Source organism: Sander lucioperca, chromosome 5, assembly GCF_008315115.2.
Source record: "Sander lucioperca isolate FBNREF2018 chromosome 5, SLUC_FBN_1.2, whole genome shotgun sequence".
Taxonomy (NCBI): domain Eukaryota; kingdom Metazoa; phylum Chordata; class Actinopteri; order Perciformes; family Percidae; genus Sander; species Sander lucioperca.
In genome coordinates, this window is record NC_050177.1 from 37,452,637 (window position 1) to 37,468,052 (window position 15,416).

General features: G+C 42.7%; 1 protein-coding gene across 4 annotated transcripts in view; it reads right to left on the reverse strand.

Annotated features, from left to right (window-relative positions):
• Positions 1-15,416, reverse strand: part of grm5b (glutamate receptor, metabotropic 5b) — a 69,673-nt gene that overhangs the window by 52,634 nt on the left and 1,623 nt on the right. Inside the window, exons 1-4 of one of the 4 annotated variants that reach the window (XM_031297209.2) lie at positions 14,428-15,405; positions 7,654-8,041; positions 6,856-7,314; positions 6,548-6,662 (exon numbers count right to left, since the gene is read on the reverse strand). In XM_031297209.2, coding sequence (XP_031153069.1) covers positions 6,548-6,662; positions 6,856-7,314; positions 7,654-7,806 — 727 coding nt within the window. In that variant the 5' untranslated portion in view covers positions 7,807-8,041; positions 14,428-15,405. Of the gene's footprint in view, positions 1-6,547; positions 6,663-6,855; positions 7,315-7,653; positions 8,042-11,417; positions 11,540-14,427; positions 15,406-15,416 lie in introns of those variants that run through there. The other 3 variants (XM_031297210.1, XM_031297212.2, XM_031297211.2) reach the window with 3 other exon arrangements.

A 15,416-nucleotide genomic window follows, 5' to 3' on the forward strand; every position in this document is an offset into this window, starting at 1 on the left:
GGCTAATTCACGCATACACATTAAGGCGTGTCGCTTAAAGGAGAATTCCGGCCATTTTTTACATTAATCTTGATCGCTATAAATATGCGAGTACAGTCGATAGAAGAAATAAAACGAGCCGAATCTGTGCGGTCAACACGGAGTAGCTGCAGCTACGTCTACGAGCTTCCACTGAGCTAAAACGGCAGTTGTCGGGGCAAGTTTTAGAGTGCCTTTGTGCCTCTTAACAGACACAAAATGCAATTAAAATGTCTGCGCAACATGAACAGGGTCCTAACGTGACAACAAGATGCGTTTTCAACTCAGACATTGTTTAAATTCACCTACCCTGTCTCTCTTCTGCTGGTAGCTATCTTGCCCTGCTAGGTGCTAGTTGCTAGTTGCTAGCTGCTAGCTGCCGTCCGTAGGCAGCACTAAAGTTCCCTTAGCCGCGCTAGCAGGTCCGACCAGGATCCTTGCTTCTGATTTCTCCCCGCCTTCGCCGCCTCCTGCTCCCGAAAACAATCCAGTGAGCGCCTGGTGGTCTGGCTGTCCTCCAGAGGACAGGTCATGCCTTCGTGACGAAAACTTGAAATTTATTCCCCCACTATGTAACTACATGGAAACGGGCCAAATGATGTCTGTGGCTTGCACAGTGATAGCATTAGAGAAGGCTAGCTGTAGTCTCGCGCTGAAGTCCCGGTGTAGCAGGAAAAGGTAAACAGTGTGCAGATCGCTCTGAGAAGCAATCCTTGCAAGCCACAGACATCATTTGGCCCGTTTCAGCTAACAGCTAGCAGCCAGCAGGGCGAGCTAGCTACCGGCAGGATAGAGACAGGGTAGGTGAATTTAAACAATGTCTGAGTTGAAAACATATCTTGGTGTCACGTAAGGGTCCTGTTCATGTTGCACATACATTTTAATTGCATTTTGTGTCTGTTAAGAGGCACAAAGGCACTCTGAAACCTGCCTCGACAACTGCCGTTTTAGCTCAGTGGAAGCTCGTAGAGGTAGCTGCAGCAACTCCAGTTTGCTAGGACCGATTCAGGTCAGGTTTCAATCAAAACTACTCGCATATTTATAGCGATCAAGATTAAAGTAAAAATTGGCTGGAATTCTCCTTTAAATTTGACAAATATTGACCTCATATGGCAAGCATTAAACTATGTCATCTATGTCACTAATCATCAAATGCTGACATGGACTGTGAATAAATATAATATACATAAATGAAAATGAACACAAAATCGTACACTCCCCTTTCCAGTTCTTTAAGTTTAGTTCAGCATTTTATACCTGCATTTCCTGCTTACTTCAATTCACCTTGCCCACCTTAACTCAAGACTTTCATCCACTCACACAGGCCATACTCCACATAAGTTCACCTACACACAACTAGTAGCCATTATCTCCTGTGTTGCTCCACTGTGACCATCACATTTTGGAGCAAACACATCACATACAATACATTTACCTCAAACTCTCTCCTCACATGTGGTCACACTCTGTTTTCTTTATACCCCTTTACCAATTAGTGCTTTTGTCCATTTTACCTCTTACTGTTCTCCACTACAAAGCTGTGTCTCTTTAATACCTATATCTAAATTTACCATTTCAATGATAAACAAAAAAGAACAAAAACAGCTTAAAGAAAAATGTTCAGAGAAACATTAAAGATTAATAGGACAAAAGTCCTTCCTCGCTGTGTGCTTCTCACATGTATGCCCATCTACCCTCATATTCTTTTTAATCTCTCTTCCTCATCTTGTTATTCCATCATGCAATCAAATGCAAATCTGAAGGGTCTTTTGCTTGCTCTCCATGGAGCTCCTTCTCCTCTAGCTACTTGCTTCCTCTACCCCAGCTTTCCCTAGCAGCAAATCAGGTAGTAAAATATAAGATACAGACACAGGTGCTTCTGTGTCTGTTCCCCCATTATTTCCATCCCTTCCCTCTCCCTCTCACCCTTCCTCCATCCTTCTCAATTACCACCTCTTATCAGGTCTATTACATGCAATTACATGTTCCCTCCCTTTCCCCTCTTTCCCTTCCTTGTCTGTTTCCCCTTTTCAACCCTCATTCCCTCCGGTCACAGCTTTACCCAGAGAAAAATAACATGCAGAAAAATGGAAACATTATTAAGTAAAGGGAATCGTCTTGCCCTTGTGTCCTATTCGTCTTGATCACTCTCCCTTTCTTGTTCTCTTTAAGTTCTCCTCGATCCTCACCAAAGCCCCCACCACCCCACAACACATCTGGAGTGCTACAACAATGTGCAGCTAAATGTCAAACACAGTAATGCCCTGTGCCAGACACTCACACAGAGTTAAACAAGGTTACAGAATTACATGGCTAATAGAACACACACATAAACACAAATACATAACAGCATGCATCAGCACACAGATATGCACAGACTCATCCGTATAACGTATTGTATTTGATTAAGTATCAGTCTACATTATTGAGGAATTATTTAGTAATTGTAAAGTTAGTGACAGACATGGTATACCTTGTAATGTTGTCACTTAAAATTAGAGCTGCAATTAACAATTATTTTGATTATTGATTAATCAGCCAATTATTTTCTCGATGAAGCGTTTAATCGTTTGATCCAAAAAAAAAATGTTTTTAAGTCCAAATATTGCTGGAAGCAATAAATGTTTGTCCTTTTTGCTAGAAAACTATTTATCGATTATCAGAATAGTTACAAATAAAAAATAGATCATAAACTCAGTTGAGTGATGCAAATCTATTCTGTAGCTTGCAGATGGCAAGCAAATATTTAGCCTGCACTAATTTAGTCTGGTAAGACATGAACAGCCTCACTGAAGCTTCATATAAGTTCTTAGAGTTTGCAGTGACAATTACAAATTAGTTTATTCTAACATAATGTATCTCTGTACAATATTTTTTTTTCTTTCTAGCCCTGTGAGTCATCCCGCAGGCCTCTAATGTCAGTTAGTAGTTCAGTTCAAACCACTAATTGAGTGTTATTAGGTGAGAACAAACTCACAGACCTAAAGGGGTCACTAGCCATTAGAACTTTTAGACTTGTAGTCATAAAAAATAGCGGTTGGCTATATTTTGATGAATTTCAGATGATATGGGCATGCCAGTTATCCCATTTTTTGCACATGAATTAGCCCCAGGCTACAGACAGGATGCATAACAGCCGTTTTATAACCTTAACCAACTCCGATTCTACCAAGCAAACTCTGGATCTACAAATCTACAATTTTTCTGCCCAGAAACCGTTCTTGTAAATACATACACGTACAGAGAAACAAACAAACACACAAACATGTACACACAAGTGGACACTATTTGCATTGATGCATGCATGTGCTAATATTCCTGTACAAGTCCAGGCAATTACATGCCTGGTATAATAAACAATTGCCCTGCACATATATCTTCCAGTTAATGTTTTATCATGGCAACAGCTCAGACATTTTTTTCCCGTTGATTACCTGACTATTATCTGTGAGAATAGGAAATCTCTATTTAATACTCCCTCTTAGATATTGTGGATAGTAAGAGGGATGGCAAACCATCTATCTATCTATGTATCTATCTTAACAGAAGCCATTAAATGGATTCCCAGAACATGAGTTTTGCAATCTGAGCCTGAGCCAATTTGAGTAGATGTAGTCCTGTGACCCAGGCTCATTAAAACACAGAATAGCTCGTTATATGGGGACCCACCAGAAACTGGCCCATGACCCACTTTGTATGTTTACCCTTCGGCAACAGTGCCAGAGACAACGGTAAAAACGTGAGCATATTCAGTCAGTCATTCTCCTCTTCCCCCTTCATTATACCTTTCTCTACACTGCCCTCCCCAACCCATCCCAGTTTCATCTTCCTCAATCCTGTGAAGGCCATGGCAGTTAAATATGCACAGGGCAGATCATGCTACAGAGACAGAGAGAGAGAGAGAGAGAGAGAGAGAAAACCGAGAGGAAGGGAGAGGAGTCAATAAAGACAAATAGAAGAATGATCTGAGAGAACGTGAGAAAGACAAACAAGGGAGCAAGAGTAAAGAGGAAGAGTTGGAGAGAAGGTTGACGTCTTGATTTATTGAGAGTGATCCATTTCTGTTGGAGCGTGCTTGGGTGACACATGTCAAATTTCATGTCAATAAAACCCATTGAGCTGAATTGAGCGACAGAGGGGAATGAGAGGGAGTCAGAGAAAGAGTGAAACAGTGGAGGATGATAATGATTCTCTTCAGTGGAATACTAAATGAACACTGAAACCCAATTGCAACCATGTGTGTGAATTACTAAGTTTGTTTTATGATCGACTGACAACAGACTGTGATCAATATTGTACAGAATATGCACACATTTTATCTATACAGTCAAGTGCATATATATGAGCAATAATGGAAGTGGATGATGGAGGATTAAAGAAGAATGCTGACAAAGGAAAATACCTCCCATCCCTTCACAGTGCAGAATACTGCAGTTGAGCACCTTCAGCTACAGGCTGGTCTCCCCAAGGTGCTCTACAAAGACTTAATTCTAGGAACTGTTAGACTTCACAACTTCTCCTCTGTCTGTTTAACCATAGGCGTCAGTGTTTCTGCTGAAGTTCCTCCTATGACTGATGAGTCCCACAGATTTTAGACCTCAGCTCAACGAAAATTATATATATAGTAGTAATACATATAGTATTACACAGCCTCACGTAAATGACCTTTCAATTCCCTTTATACCGTTTTTACATTATATGTAACACAGTTCATCTGAGTTGTTATGTTGCACTTCCTAATGACTATCCATCCATCTATATGTCTATCTTTTGGGTCTGATTTCTTTATGTATCACCCTTTAGCTCAATAAAATAAAAGAATAATGCGAAAATGACAAAAGGAACAGAGGACCTGACCAAAGAGACTTCTTTGCATTACAAATGGAACAGAAACCGTTTTAAAATCCCCACATCATATGCATTCATTCGGGCATGTATGATTACATACTATCTCCCAATGAGAAAGTAATACTCACTGTATTCCCATCTCCAATTATATTATGTAATTACGTCAACGTAATTACCGTGCTGATATTACATGTATTATTCAGTTTCTTGCATATCTGTTTCTATCATATCTTGCCTCCAGATGCAAAATGTTAATGCAGAGAATTAATGAGTCTTTATAAACTCCAGCAGCTCGATTACGATCTCTCAACACACACACACACACACCTCTGTCTTCTGTGGTTTTCTGGCACTATTATCATTGCTTTCCCCATTCTCTCTTCCTCCTTTGTCCCTCATTTTTCTTCTTCCTTTTTTCCTTAATTAACCCTTCATTTCCTCCCTTCCTCCTGCGTTTTCCTCACTGCCTTCCCCTCCCTCTACCCCTTCTCCCTTCTTTCCTCCAATGTCCTCCCTATCCCTTGCCTCTCTTCCTTATCTCTCGCTCTCTCTTTTCCATCCGGCATTCCGTCTTGACGCTGCCACCCTCCCTCTCTCCGTGTTTGAGAAGGCAGCATTGAACCTTGAGAACCAGTTCCAAGGTCAAACCCGCTTTTGTCTGAAAAAATACAAAGACCAATACTTTTCTGACAAATACACACATTTGCACACACAACCACAAGCACCCTTTAAAGACAAATGCCTTTACACACACATGTGTGTGTGTGTGTGTGTGTGTGTGTGTGTGTGTGTGTGTGTGTAACAGACAAACTTATCTTACATACACACACACTTTCCCTTCATACCTCAATTCAAATGCTGTTGTAATACCCTCAGGCAATGCCAGAGGCCAGGATCTAGAGTGTGTGTGTGTGTGTGTGTGTGTGTGTGTGTGTGTGTGTGTGTGTGTGTGTGTGTGTGTGTGTGTGTGTGTGTGTGTGTGTGTGTGTGTGTGTGTGTGTGTGTGTGTGTTGCTCTTCATCCCACAGGTCCAGATTCAACAAGCCTTCTCTCAGTGGACACATACAGAGAGACACAGTTACTGCATTGTCCTCCAGTTCCTGTAGCTGTCACACTATCTCCCACCAGTAAACCAACTGACTCAACTCACTACCACCTTCAGTGTGAGTGAGTGAATAAGTGAGCAAGTGAGTTTGTTCAGTACATCGCCATGCCTATATCAAATACCTAAAATTCAATCATGTTTTCCTTTCACTTTGAATTTTTTTCTGTCTATGGCACACAATCCTTCTCCAGGTCTCCATATATTACTCACTTGTCATTCATCATTGAGGATTTATGCTTACAGTTTGAGAAGATTCATTATACTTTGAGGTCAATCGCATCTGACACCATCATCACAAAAGTTCCTTTTTGTGAAGCATAACAAAATGTCGTCACAATTGAACATTTGAAAGCAATCAATGACTTTTCATTTGGACTACTGTTCAATTGATTTTAAGTCACTCTGGATAAGATCCATGTAAATGAATGTAATGAAGGGTCAAGAATGCAGTATAAAGAGGCAGTTAGAGAGAGGAAGAGAGAACAAGAAAAAGGAAAAGGCAAGAGTCTGTGTGTGCATGTCGGAACTTGGAAGAGGAGTTTAAAAGCCAGAGACAGTGTGTGTGGGTAGTTGTACCTTCAGTGTGTATAGCAGACACATAGCTCCAGTTGTATCTCTTGACAATGTCCACCATAGCTCTTGCCTGTTGGGCATCTGAAGGCACCACCCGCATAAAATACTTATAAAGGCTCTGAAACAATGGAAATAAAATCAATGACAGGAAGAGTTATTCAGGAGCATAGTAGAACAAGTACTGTGTAATTCTACATAATCAAATTAAAGTTCCATTAAAGTAGCAGTGATACATTCTCTCTCTAATATTCACGGGCCTACATCTGTACAACTTCAATGACAAACATTTGTCTACAGGTACATGGTCTCACCTTATCGCTGAGGTCCATACTGGTGGCAGAGTAGGCAATCTGTGGTATGTTGAACAGCTGTAGAAGGTTCTGGACCTGAATGGCCACTGAGCTTGACCCTGGTCCAATTAAACCCACAATGGGTTTCTTCCCCCGCATTGGAGTGGCAGAGGGGTCTGCACACTTCATCGTCGCTCCTCCCGCTCCTCCGCCTCCTCCTCCCCCTCCTCCCCCTCCCCAGGAGCCTCCTCCACCCCACTCCTCTGCGTCATCAGAAGAGACTAGTGAATCCCGTATGAACTCGATGCTCTGCTCCAGAGCCACAGCAGAGTGCCAACAGGAGTCCCGGATCTCACAGCCCAGGGAGATGTTGGGAAGGATGTGAGGGTCAGCGTTGATGCGGTCCAGTGTGTGCATCATGGCCTCCACCCTCTGGATACCATACTGCTCTCGCACCGCACCACACTTGCGCTCATGTACCTGTGCAGACAGGGTGGAAGAAAAAAATCAAATAAAGTCAAATCTAACTGGCATTTAGATAATAATGTTGTTGAATGTTGTCACTACTAATGGTGTCATTGATTATTCAGACACATTTAAATTTGTTTAGCAGACTGGAGGAACAGTAAGACACATTTTTAGGCTTGTATTAGTTTCATATTTACATGACTGCCATGTTCAGGAGTTTTTCCTGTTTGCAATTATCCATAATGAAATGGAAAAAACCTTAAATGTCAGTGGGTGGCTACAGGTTCCTGGTGGAACTACGACACACAAATCATCCTGCAGACATACACAGCTGCAAAAACATTAAATTACCTTGTCAGCAGGAGGCTGATGATGGACGGAGAACAACGCTCCAATGATGATGTCTCCAGGTATGTGTGCTACAACCCGCCGTTCAGACTGGGCAGAGTCAGCTTGATAAGATCCCACCCAAATGGAGAGAACTAGCAGCAGCCGAAGCATCATCTTGGTCCGCTGAGGTAACAAAGGAGAAGCTGATCTCAAATGTGTTGTATAGAGCCGTCACAGGAAACGACTTGTCTGAGAAACACTTTTCTTGGCCATGGCAAGAGCTTGTGGCACAGAGGAGTTATTGAGAATGAGATAATTTCAATATATTCCTTTCTTCTGGTCTTTCTTTCCCTCAGATTTCAAGGTTGGACCATCACTGCAACAGTCGAGACAGGTGCAGCAGTGGGACCTAGGAAATTCAAAAGAAAATCTGGGCTAAGTCTCATTGGCTGAAACAACTTCAGGCTCCCCCAATTATAAGGTAGAGTTGGTATCCATGGTAACAGGTGACAGACAGACATGTTCACATAAACCTGTGAGCAGAAAAGATTCTGTTAGAATTTGAACATCTTAGTGGGTGCCGGATTTCACAGCCACGCTGGCCACACATGCTTGTTTGTAGTTTGATCAGAATCAGAAATCAGAATCAGAATCAGAAAGGGCTTTATTGCCAAGTACGTTGCACATACGAGGAATTTGTCATGGTGTTGTTGGAGCATGTCACACATACAAATATAAGAAGGATAAAAAGATATAAACAATATAAGTATAAACATATACACACAGTACGTATTAATAACGATAAAATAAATTTAAATAAATAGTAAAATAAGTTAAACAGTAGTGAAAAGGGACGCTACAGCAGAGTAGGTACAGTGGCATGAGGAGCCAGAGGTGGGGTGTGGAGAGAGTCAGGATGGATTCCGAGCCTTGTTTAGAAGGCTAGTGGCGGAGGGGAAAAAACTGTTTATGTGACGTGAGGTTTTGGTCCTGATGGACCTCATCCTCCTGCCAGAGGGGAGTGGCTCAAAGAGCTTGTGTCCGGGGTGGGAGGGGTCAGCCACAATCTTACCAGCACGCTTCAGAGTCCTGGTGGCGTATAGGTCCTGGAGCGGCGGCAGATTGCAGCCAATCACCTTCTCAGCTGACCGAATGACACGCTGCAGCCTGCCCTTGTCCTTGGCAGTGGCAGCAGCGTACCAGATGGTGATGGAGGATGTGAGGATGGACTCAATGATGGCTGTGTAAAAGTGCACCATCATTGTCTTTGGCAGGTTGAATTTCTTCAGCTGCCGCAGGAAGTACATCCTCTGTTGTGCTTTCCTGACGAGGGAGCTGATGTTCAGCTCCCACTTGAGGTCCTGGGAGATGGTAGTTCCCAGGAAGCGGAAAGGCTCCACAGTGTCAATTGTGGAGCCACAGAGGGTGATGGGGGCAGGTGAGGCTGGGTTCTTTCTGAAGTCCACAACCATCTCCACTGTCTTTAGAGCGTTGAGCTCTAGATTGTTTTGCTTGCACCAGGTCACCAGGTGGTCAGCCTCCCACCTGTAGGCGGACTCGTCTCCATCAGAGATGAGTCCGATGAGGGAGGTGTCGTCCGCAAACTTCAGAAGCTTGACGGACTGGTGACTGGAGGTGCAGCTGTTGGTGTACAGGTGACCTGTGAGTCGGAGACGTGTTTCCCCAGCTTCACATGCTGCTTCCTGTCAGACAGGAAGTCAGTGATCCACCTGCAGGTGGAGTCAGGCACACCAAGCTGGGAGAGTTTCTGCTGAAGCAGAGCCGGGATGATGGTATTGAAGGCAGAGCTGAAGTCCACAAACAGGATCCTGGCGTAGGTTCCTGCGGAGTCCAGGTGCCGGAGGATGTAGTGGAGGGCCAGGTTGACTGCATCGTCTACAGACCTATTGGCTCTGTAGGCAAACTGCAGGGGGTCCAGGAGGGGGTCGGTGAGGTCTTTGAGGTGTGAAAGCACAAGGCGCTCAAAGGACTTCATAACCACAGAGGTCAGGGCGACGGGTCTGAAGTCATTAAGTCCTGTGGTCCTTGGCTTCTTGGGGACAGGGATTATGGTTGAGGTCTTGAAACAGGCTGGCACGTGACATGTCTCCAGTGAGGTGTTATGTCTGTGAACACTGGAGACAGCTGGTCAGCGCAGTGCTTCAAGCTGGATGGGGAGACAGCATCCGGTCCAGCAGCTTTCCTGGGATTCTGTCTCCTGAACAGTCTGTTGACGTCCCTCTCGTGAATGGAGAGAGTCGTCACTGAGGTGGGAGGGGGGGTGTAGGTGGAGGGGACCTTTAAGGAGAGCATTGGTGGGGGGGCCCAGGACCCTGCTGAGGTGCGCGGATCCATTTACTTCTATAATAATCACAGTCTGCAGACACAATCTCCTATCTTTACTTAAGCTTGACAGACCCTTAACTTAACATTCTTTTTCACATATGCATTTAGAATCTTTAAATAATAATAATTTCTTCTATAACCCATTACCATTCACACCTTGCCATTTTAGTTACTACTGGCAGAGATAACTAGATAAAATTAAAGCCTGAGTATCATTCACACTCACTTGACAGTGTTTGTGTGCACCCATTTCACAGCAAATGTTAATCTCAGCATACTTGATGTTTAATTTAAATAGGGATGCAAACTGCGCAAATTAAATCTACATAATGACCATTGCATTGGCCATTATAGTGACCAACATAATGAGCTATTACTGTCTGTTCTTAATGAAGCTTAATGTGATGACTACAGAATCAGCTCTAGACCAGTGCTCTTGATTTATGTATGGAGGCTTTACAAACTCTGGCCCAGCCTTACGGCCTTGCCCTGTTCTCCCTGGTTCACAGCTCTAAATCACCGTGACGGACCAGCAGAGTCACCATAGTCACTCACCACTGTGTCAACGTTATATCAATAACACAATCGCAACATCGGATCACACCTTACTGCTGCTGTGAAGAATCTTTGGTTGCCTGACAAGTTTTATCCAGCAATCACTTGTGTAACTCGTGTATGACACCAACAAGGTCACTTAAAACCACTGGCCAAAAACCCAAAAGCCAAACCAAAAGCCATGATGATCACCAAACAATCTCATTAGCTACCATATGTCATTCCTCAAGTGTCTGCCTCTCGATGCTATCAAAATCAAACTTGGTATGTTATACCGTGTCCTTATTGCACAGTGGGTCGGAGAGACATTTTCAATTGCTCTGTATGTCTGGCACATATTGCAGACTTGACAATAAAGTTGACTTTACTTGATGCCCTTTTCTCCCGCTGCTCTATTGGTATTACTTTAACACTGGCTTTTGGGTGTTCTCTCCAAATTGGGCCCCCTTCCATTGTTACCATTACAGTATAAATTGTTTTCTAGGCTGAAACAAAGAATTGCAAAAACTGTGCATTCAGGGGCATTTTGTATTCATTTTGTTCTAGGAAAGAAAGTAGACTATTGCATGTGCCTTGTTATATTAAAATTATAGAATGCATCCATTTAATGAAGTACAAACAGAGGTTAACAGTGAAGAAACTCCTTTTTCAAAATGTGGTCAAGGGGATGATTAAAACAGACATACAGGACACATCCAGCTACAAGAAATACACCACACACACAGTGTTTAACAGTCAGCCATAGAGGGGGGGGCATTAGTTTCCTCCCTTAAGTAAACTTTAAAGTAGCCATCCCTCTGCATTAATGGGCATGTCTTATAAATTGCTTAACCTCAGAGCTACACAAATACTTTACTTCACTGCAATGGAACAATTTAATTGACCGTAAACAGGAGGGAAGATGGGACAGTTTAGACAGCAGAGGATGGCTTTCACTGCTTATGCATTACAGGATCAAGGCCGTGACAGGGATGTTTGTGGTTAGCTGAATTGGGAAAGGAGGGAGAGAGAGAAGGGGGAGAGAGAAATGAACGTGGAGTGTAGGGAAATATAGAAATAGAGGATGAGGAAGAGAAGGAAACAGAGCGCATTAGATGAAGAGACAGAAGGAGAGAAGAGGAAAGAGGGAATAGTGGGGAAAGAAAGAGAAAGGGGAAGTGCATGGAGATAGAGCCAGAGAGGGAGATAAGAAAGGAAACGGAAGATAAGGAGAGAATGATAAAAAGAGGCATCAAGGGACAGAGAGTCTCACTGAACGTAATTAACATGACAGTGTCAGGATGGCAACAGGGCTAACTGCTGCTCCAATAATGAACAAATCAAACAAAACTCAGCTCTCTCACACACACACACACACACACACACACACACACACACTGTCTCTACCAATGACGCAATTGTGTCTATGTCTCCCATTCTCTATATCTACTGGCACAATGAAGAACAAATATGATTCTCCTCTCTTATAATTGCACTCCTAACTCAGGCAAGACACATTCCCACTCATACAAAATAATTTCACCATGTTTCTCTCTCCCCAAGACAAGCCACTGTTTCATTTGCAATCCTGTAATGCATGTATGCCTCTCTTACACACTCGGTCACATACATGCTGTGTCTCTCTGTCACGCTCCCCCTCTGCGTCTCTCTCAGTGTGTAGGCCAAACTGTAGCTGAAAGGAAAAGAAAAGAAAATCCTCATTCCCTAAACAAACATCTTGCACACGCCATTAGGCATTTATAGCTCTAGTTCCAGCTAAACTACGCACAAGGGCATTATAAAACCTTCCAAATCAACTTTAACACAGACAACATAGGCAGAGACAAACCTGCTCTCTCCCTCTCTGCCTCTCTTTAATTCAATAAGCTTCATTAGCTGCTGACACACTGTTTTATGTGGTGAGAAAGCATTTAATTTACTGCACATTAAAACAGAGACAATAACAATTACAATTTACCTAAAATTAAAACATTTATTTTCTCTATCTTGTTCTGTATGACGCACAGGCATTTGTGTTTGTAATTAATGATGGGGCAGAGGGCAGCATCTGGAGTTATTGCTTTTTCATCATCTGAGCAGTTGACTGTAAAAACTTTTCTGCATATTTTGACAGATTAAATGATAGATTAAATCTACATCAGGCATATACTGACCGCCATTATTCACCACACACAAGACATAAACATGCTAATGGTAAATGCAGGCATCTTGAATGCCCTACAATGATAGGTGTGCATTCACCCACATTATCTTAAGAGTGGGCAGGATCTTTCATCACCCTCTTCTCACAGTGATGTGCTAACAGCAGAAAATGTAGGGATTAATGGAGTACCAGCCTAAGAGTCTGACATTTATAACAGCCATCTTTACATAAAGTATGTCTGTGTCTTTCTGTGAACACATAAGACATACCGCCTTCTGGTCAAAGAAGAAAACTCAGGGGCATGAATGTTCAGAAACATAGAGCAATACATACCGTAGTGTTTCTTAAATTATTTGCTGGTAACTAAAATGGGTTTCACTGCTTGTTCTATTGTGTACACAATTTAAGGAGACAGCAATATTTTGAGAAGCTTCAGTTATTCAGGAAAGGCTTTTGCTGAGTGGGCATGTGACAATGTGTCTCCATGTGCCTCGTATTCCCGAGGGGACAGGGGTACTATTTTTTGCACCTGAGCCTCAGGAAACAAGGTGTATCAGTATGTTTTAAAACGTTTAAAAGGTTGGGGTTTTTTTATCATCACTAACTGCTGCCTTGTTTCTGGAATGATCTAAGTGCCATTAGTTGCTGTTCCTGGTGCTCAGACTATGGACATCACCTAGGAGATGTCAACACTCACAATATTCAGATTTGTATCTCTTGTGTATCTTACCTGACTGCTAGAGCCAAACAGATATTTCTCAGTCAGTATGACCATATGGGGCAATAAAGGTCAGGAAGGTGTCAAACACCATCAGAATCTCTAAACCAAATGCAGTATGTGATAAGCCAATACCTACATCACATAGCCAACAATATGTCACTGTAAACTTACTGTTGATAACTGTTGACTATAGGCTATCTCCCTATGGGAATGTAATACAGTCTCAATAATGCATGCATGTATAGGCATCGTCGTCCGGGAGTGCTACCTGCAGCGGCACATCAGACAAGGTGTGACACAGCGGCGCCTTCTCTCCCAAACAAGCTCTGACCTTAAATCACTTCATCCTGCAATGTTTTCAACAGAGACTTGCAGCCTACACTGGTATCCTTCTTATTTGTCGGTTTTCAGTGACCTCATTGTACTTTTCATTTTCTATTAGGTATTGTGGTTTTGTTGATGTTCCATAGCGTCCCTATAAACATTCATTGACTTGTGTTATATTATGTATAGCCTTAATTAATCACTGACATACACGTACAGCGTCTGGTCAAACTGCCTCTCTCCAAGGAGAAATAAAATCCAGAGACAACAACAATGACTGGCGCAGCATCCGTCAACCGCAATGGGAGTCCATCATTTGCACTGAATCAAACACACACACACACACACACACACACACACACACACACGTTTGTTTGTTTTTTTTACAATCGAATGCTGCAAAGCATGACAGAGACACTGTCTGAAATGAGCATGGTCGCAGCATGCACAGATGAAAATCGGGTTTCTGATCCCTCTCTGTCTTATTGGCATGACTGTATCTCCTATACATTATTGCAATTGGCTGCTCTATTTAACTAGGTTACACGCTTACGGGAGAGAACCTTTATGAATACTGCAAGAATAATAGGTAATAGCAAAGTGCGACAAAATCACTCTGAGCAGAATATTGAGTAGGGTAGACAGGATAAGTCTCTGAAGAAATACGGTGGTCTTTCATAGGGTATATCTTAATAGTAAACATTACCTTATTGAAATATATGTCTCTCTGCCGTCTTCGCCACGGTCCCGCTTGATTGGTTTTAAGTTAGTATCACAGAGAAAAGATACTGCCGATAATATGTAGTCCAATGTCTGTGCAGCCTCCGAGCGCTCTCCGTTTTCCAGTCACGCACACCTGAGCCTGTCTCCAAACACCTCTCTCCTTCATCCCACCCCTTTTCCTCTCCTCTGCCCCGCCTCTCCTAAGCCCTCTCCCCGCTTGCCATCCGCTCAGCTCTCTTTACCCTCTTATTTCCCCTCATTGAATTAATCATCCACTTCTCCCCTTTCCCCCTAATTTCATTCTCTTCGATTTGGGTCATTTAGTTTGGATTTTGAACATTTGTTTTACCTCATCCTTATCCCCGTTTCATCATCTTATGTCTTCCTACTGTGGTAAGAAGTAAGGACAAACTAGAAAACCCTTGTTGAAAAGAATAGACAAGCTAGCAGCTGGTATGCAGACTATAAATTAAAAGAGAACGGGATCTGACAACAGGGCTGTTGCGTGTCAACGTTAGCTAGGCTTAACGTTATGTTATTGTCTTGCCTTTAGCTTAGCACATTTCTTATTTTGTTAATTAAGCATGGATCGACGAAGTTTATCTAAACGTATTAACGTTATCTGGTTGGAAATTTAAAAAAAATAATCCAAAGTGTTACGCTAATGTCAGGCTACTAATAGTTGATACGCACGTTTGGCAACTAGCAAATTCTTCCGCAGAAACTACCATAGCTGGACTGGACGAAAGATTCGTCTCTGCAGTGGCTAATTTAAGCGACGCGCCGAGCAAAAGTCTTGTTTCCCCATCAATTTGTGGTTCCCCTTCCCCCGAACTCCCACTTTAACAACAACAAGTCGTCTTCTGCTATGTTTACTTCAGCCCACTCTTAGCATTAGAACAGCTTTACGACGCCTGAAAGGAGGCAATATTTGACTAGGGTACAGAAATAACACACACACAAAAAACACCT